This window comes from Meleagris gallopavo, chromosome 6 (assembly GCF_905368555.1).
Source record: "Meleagris gallopavo chromosome 6, MGAL_WU_HG_1.1, whole genome shotgun sequence".
Classification (NCBI taxonomy): Eukaryota; Metazoa; Chordata; class Aves; order Galliformes; family Phasianidae; genus Meleagris; species Meleagris gallopavo.
In genome coordinates, this window is record NC_139409.1 from 1,074,986 (window position 1) to 1,080,985 (window position 6,000).

At 41.5% G+C, this 6,000-nt stretch overlaps 1 protein-coding gene across 3 annotated transcripts in view; it reads left to right on the forward strand.

Moving 5' to 3' along the window:
• MINDY4 (MINDY lysine 48 deubiquitinase 4) overlaps positions 1-5,558 on the forward strand; it is a 67,485-nt gene extending 61,927 nt beyond the window's left edge. The window contains exons 18-19 of one of the 3 annotated variants that reach the window (XM_085226828.1): positions 194-290; positions 2,381-5,558. In XM_085226828.1, coding sequence (XP_085082954.1) covers positions 194-287 — 94 coding nt within the window. In that variant the 3' untranslated portion in view covers positions 288-290; positions 2,381-5,558. The remainder of the gene's footprint in view (positions 1-193; positions 291-2,380) is intronic. The other 2 variants (XM_010712224.4, XM_085226827.1) reach the window with 2 other exon arrangements.
• The last annotated feature ends 442 nt before the right edge of the window (positions 5,559-6,000 follow it).

The window sequence follows — 6,000 nt, forward strand, 5'->3', positions numbered from 1 at the left end:
GAAGGGATCTCAAGGATCACGAATCTCCAACCCCCCACCAATGCAGGGCCACCAACCTCCACATTTCACAGCAGCCCAGGGGCCCATCCAAGCTGGCCTTGTACACCTCCAGGTAACATCTGGTAGCTCTGCCCAAGGGGAAGAAAACTTTGATCTGATATTATAATCTGAATCTAGTTTTTTATTTTGTTAGCCCACAACACTCAGCTTTCCTTTGTGGTTCTGGAATGGTGTGGCACATCCCTGATCTGTGTTCCTTCAAAGTGAGACATCTGGTAGAAATATGATAGGTAAGAAGAGAAGAAAGGGTGGGCACTTAATCCTAAATTATCAGTGCCAGATGATCAATGCAAGAGATATTCTCTGAAAGTTATTCCAGAGGGAGCATTGCTCAGGGCTCAAACCAGTTCTTCCAAGGTTCAGTGAAACAGATCCATTTAACTTCCATGACCCTCAAATGAGGTCGTAGTCAAACCAGATGAGAGAGACCAGTGTTGTTTTCATATTGCTAATCTGATAAATTATAATTCCACATGAGTTCCATTTAGGTTACACTGTGGTGAGTCAACTGGAGAAATGAGAGCTCTGAATTTTTTGGATCGTGTTTTTTTCATTAAGAAATGACCAGTTCAGCACCTGTGAAAGAGGTTCCTCACTATCTGACACCTTTTCTTGTGCAGATCCAATCGGTGGGAAAGTTTCAAAGCTGTCTCTGCATGGGCAAATTGGCAAATTGCTTTTCATTCTACAGACAGCTCAAGAAAAACAGCTGGAAAATAAATAGAGGAGATAAGACTTGTAGGGAAAGTTACACAGAGTCCTGCTTCAGAATATGCTGTGCTGGTTAAGGTCTTTATTGAAAGCCTGTTTAAAAAAGGCCAGTTCTGCACTGCATAGTGACTAGCCATAATTTAAGCCAGAAACTTAAAAATGGTGTCAGAGCATTAATATTTTCACTGAGTAACCTCAGAGCAGATTAAATTTGCATCCTGTGGCCTCTGTAGATCCCTCTTGATGCTGTAATCACCTCGGAGAGGTAGAATTTATATGCAGAGATAAAGGAAGAGCTGATGGTGTTCCCAGAACTATCCAATAGGATCAGAAGGTGGCAACTGTTCTTCCCATTTGCGTTTGTTTTTTTTTTTCTGGGGAAAAGTGAACCTCTGGAAGAGGCATCTCTCTGCCCTGACTAATGCTAGACTAGGTCAGCTATTCCCAGCAAGGACACATTCTGCCATTAGCTTAATGCATGAGGCATCACTCCTATGTATTCCTATTAAACCCTGGGAGGAGGACATCCATCCTGCAATATTTTTCTTTTAATTTTCTTGGCAAAATCAAAAAAGGAAGGAAACAAATTCACAGCCCCAATTTTCCACACTTGTTTACTTGTGCTTTCATTGGGGATGGTTGAAAAAAGTCCCGCAGGTGGTCACTTCCCTTGAGACCCTGCACTGAATACTGCAGGGATTCAGATTTTGCATTTGTTTTACACGTAACTGACTTGCTCAGCTAAAGGATGGGCTGTTATATTTGTGCTGACATATCCTTTCCTCCATGACAGGCAGAATGTGGCTTGCAGTCTGGCAAGTCAGCATTGTCCCCACCAGATCTATGTATTTGACAGTAGTTCCATTCTTAGAAAATCTGGACCATGAATTTGAAAAATGCCATGGACAAGGATGCCATGCACCTGATGAATGACTCTGGTGGTAGGGAGAGTTGACCCATTTCAGCCTGGTGAGGTCACTGGGGAACCAACTGGCAACAAATGCAGGTTTGATGTTCCTGGAGTGGGCAGCTGAGCAATAGTGGCCAATACACAGCCAGAGGTTCAGAAGACAGAAAATTTTATGCATATACACATTTTTTTTTTCTATATATATCTTTAATGTTATTCTGGAGAAGGGGTAAGACAGAGAAAAAACAAAGCCTCCCCATAGAAAAAGCCAAAGATTATCTTTAGGGTGAGCCAGTGAATATTTCAAAGGAGCCAAGGACAAGAGCAAGGATAGCTGCTAAATGAAGTTATTTGGTCTCATTTGGGTTACATACGGGTAATTCTCTTACCCACCTTGGAGATTGCCCATAGTCTTTGCAGAGCCAATGCTTCTGTTCTGAATCAGCTGCTGCTGAGAACTCTATTGCCTGGAGGAGACTGTGTGAAGCATAAGGAAAATGATCTCCAAATGTGGGACCTGAAAATTAGGAGCGCAAATACTTCATTTTGCTTCCTTTTCATTGCAGAGGATGTGATAAGTTACCCTAAGTGAGTCCATCCTACACTCTGTAGGAGTGGTTGGGTGGTTGAGAATGGTGAGCTGACCTTTCCAGCAACCCGATAAACTCACAGATGTAAAATGGTTGCTTTTATTTCTAGGTGGCAAGGAGCTGTTATTGACTGGAATGGCACAGAACCAATCTTGTGACTGACCTGACCTGCACTTTATTTGCACAGAAAAAAAAAAGGAAATGACAGAATTAGCACATTCCTATTCCCACCAATACAGGAAATAAGACAGGAGTCCTGTGCCACTTATGGTGAGGAAGAATGACATGGCTGTGTGCAGGCTGGAAGAGTGTCACCTTGTTCGCCTCATGCTTTGGATATTTTGCTTATAATGCAAACAACACTTAGATAAATTCTTTGTTGATGCCTTTAATGTACAGTTTCAATGTGTAGACTGAGAGTCTCCAATGTCAAGTGATGGTTACGGGTAAAGCAGTGGAGTTGTCAATGTCCCCTCGACGTCCCTTTCTGGATCAACTCTGTATCCTGCAATTGTTCCCAAAAATCTGATGAAAGAAGCCGAGCTGCTATTTCTGTCCCTGTTTTACCTTCCTGTACTGCCTCGTTCTTTACCTGTGACACTCCAGTGCCAGGATGAAACATCATCCAAGAAATAAATATTCACTTCATTACCATATATTACTAAGTCCAAATCTAAGACTGAACCTACTGGTAACCATACGGGCTAGAGTTTACTTACCAGGCTTCATTTACACCAAAGTGGCCGATAAGTTCCGTGATTTGCTGCTTCATCATTGCAAGAAAACAGAAGTGATGTTAGATTGAAAATGTAAAGGGCACTTGTCTGTGATATATACTGTTATTCATGATTAAATAAAGTGCGTGTGAGAACATGGTGTACAGTGGAGATGTACCACGAGGTACCAAAACAGCAGTTTGTATTTTGAAATGAATTTTTTAAGTGACGTATTTTGGCAAAAATTTACCAAAATTGGAACGAGTTCCTGTACTGAAGATTGGAAAAAATGCTTTGGAAAATATTAATTGCTAATGGACAAGTTGCAGAGAAACAGTGTTTCTAGAATTATTTTTATCTCTCGGGAGTGCAGTTATCATAGGAGTTTCATAACAGATTTTTGATTCCTGATTTTATCATTGCACTCTCTTACTGCTCAGTATGCAAGCCTCTCTGAGCCCAAATGAACCACTTGCTATTGATTTCCAAAATCAATTTCCATCAGAAATTCAATGTTCTGCTCCACGTAGCTGGAAGGTACTCAGCTGCCTCTGCAGATACAAATTTCAGGGCAGTAGGGCACGTGAGCTAGATTGGGAAACCAACCTGTGCATGCTACTAGAAAACATGAGATAGTCTGTGAGTAAGCATCAGGCCCTGCTTTGCTTCCTGCACACATCAAACTGTCTACACATGGTAAAACATCTCAGAGCTACGGTTGTTTTCATTTTATGTGATGCAGTATAATGTAATTTGTTTGTTTTAGGTCAGATAGGCAAACTTCCTTCTGTGAACTTGGTGAGATGAATATCTCCCTTTCAGCCTTGGCATCATGGAGAGCATCAGATCTGAGTCCATTCCCAATTCCCCATGGGCACACTATGTGACCTTTGCCAACTCCCTACATTTCACTGCATGTTTGCACAGCCAGCTGCAGGTGGACTCACGGCTGCCTTTACGATGCACACCTCATCTGACCTTTAAGAGCTCCATTTTCTGGATCCCAAACATTCAAAGATCCCAGTTTGGCACGGCTTGGAGCATGGAGTCAGGCAGGCCACCCGCTTGTATTAAACACCTTTTTTCTTGAATTTTCCTATCAGCTACAGTCCCCATGTGCTCAATGGAGCAAACAGTCCAAGAGGGCAGCAAGATCATAAAATAAGATTTCTCAGAATGCATTTGGACAGAAAATAGTGAAGAGATGAAAAACAATGGAAGATTTTTGGAACTAGGTGTACCAAAAAAACTCCTTTCTGGAAGTGTTCCTCTGGGGAGGAAGGGAGCTGCTGTGTTACTGCCCTGATTTCATCTGTCTGGAATATGGATGTCTCCAATGCAGATATGTGATGAGGAGCTCTTGCTCTGGGCTCCTTTCAGAGTAGGGTGTGATTTATCTTTTCTTATGGACAAGAAGAAATGTGCTCCTGACTGGAGGATTATAAACTGAGTATAGATGGAGCCCAAGGGGATTGCCTCAGATGAACTCCATCCCTCAAGATGTAATAATTTTTCAGGTTTTAAGAAAGACTTGAAGATTAATGAATAAGGCTTGGAAACTGATAATGTTTTATGGTTTATCTTGAAAGATTAATGAAGGTGGGAGGGAGCCCTGCACTCTGATCCTCTTTTTAAAACAGGCTGCAAAGCCCTTAAGGCTCTGTTCGTACTGATTATCAAGAATAGTTTTACTGAACCTTAAATTCTATTATAACAGAATCCCATTGAGCCAGATCTTTCTTACTCATTATCTATAATTATTTCTACACACATTTTTCTGTAAAGTCCATTGTCTGCCATCTGTTTAAAATTGAACTAACTCAAGATTCAACTGTGCCAAGAAGTACAACACTTGGACCACATTACTGAAGCATTGCCTCTGCAGGGCAATCTCACCAAGCTGGAGCACTGCATTGCTAAGCTGCTGCCACCAGCCTTGCTCTTGAGGTTTCCTGAGGTGTCCTTCAATAAAGAGGCAATGAAAATACTCACTTAGATCTACCTCTTCAGCAGAAAACCAACCGAACCTCTATCTATTTCTTCATCAAGAAAAAACTCACATGTTTTAATTTGATGATAAAACACATGAAGCATTTGCCTTCAGGCATCACGCATCTTTTGGAATCGAATAATCAGACAAACCAATACAAAATGTTATGCAGCGATGCAAAAACCTTTGCACAGACCTGTGCAGAAGCATATCCTGTTGTAGGAGCCTACATTGAGTTTGTTGATTATGTTTTCCTTCTCATTGTTTCCCGATTTCATTTTCATTGCCCGATGAACGTGACTTCCTGAGGTGAACAAAGCAACTATTTGCGAACAGTGCAGTACAAGACACTGGCAGTGGGCCTCTACGTATATCTTAAAATCATTCTCTTCCCTTCTGTGCTATGAAAAACACACCCTCTCACCCTCTGCTGAGACACGACGCCTTAGCTTACACCAGACATCACCTATTGTAAATCTGAGCAGAAGTGCTATTTTGGTAAAGTGTCATGAATATTGCCCTTGTGTAAAATGTACAGTTAACTTTGTTTCGTATAAATAAAACCTTTAAAGAAAAGAAAATAGCATCATCTCAATTTTCTCTTCACTTTTTTTTTTTTTTAATAATCAGTTTGCCAAGGGAAGTTAATCTGAGAGAATAGATTATAACAGCTTCATGGCCCTCCTCCTGTCAGTGGAATAGTAATAAGAAGTTGAGCTTCTCTCTCCTCTGAGCAGAACCAAAGTGCAGCTGGAGAAGCAGGGCAGGAGGTCTCATCCTGAGCCTGGGTGTCTCACATATGAGCAGCTACAGGTGTTGAAACCAACCAGTCTGGGTCTGGTTGGAAATGTGAGTTACAACTGTCTGCCTGCATCGGTGCAAGTCCACCATGTCCTATTTGAACCTACCCAGTGCTGTGAGTAAAAACTGCAATGCTCTCATTACCCCTCTTAGCTTAGTGTGAAATCATAGGATTTCACATAGAATCACTGGAAAAGACCACTAAGGTCATCTAAGGTCACC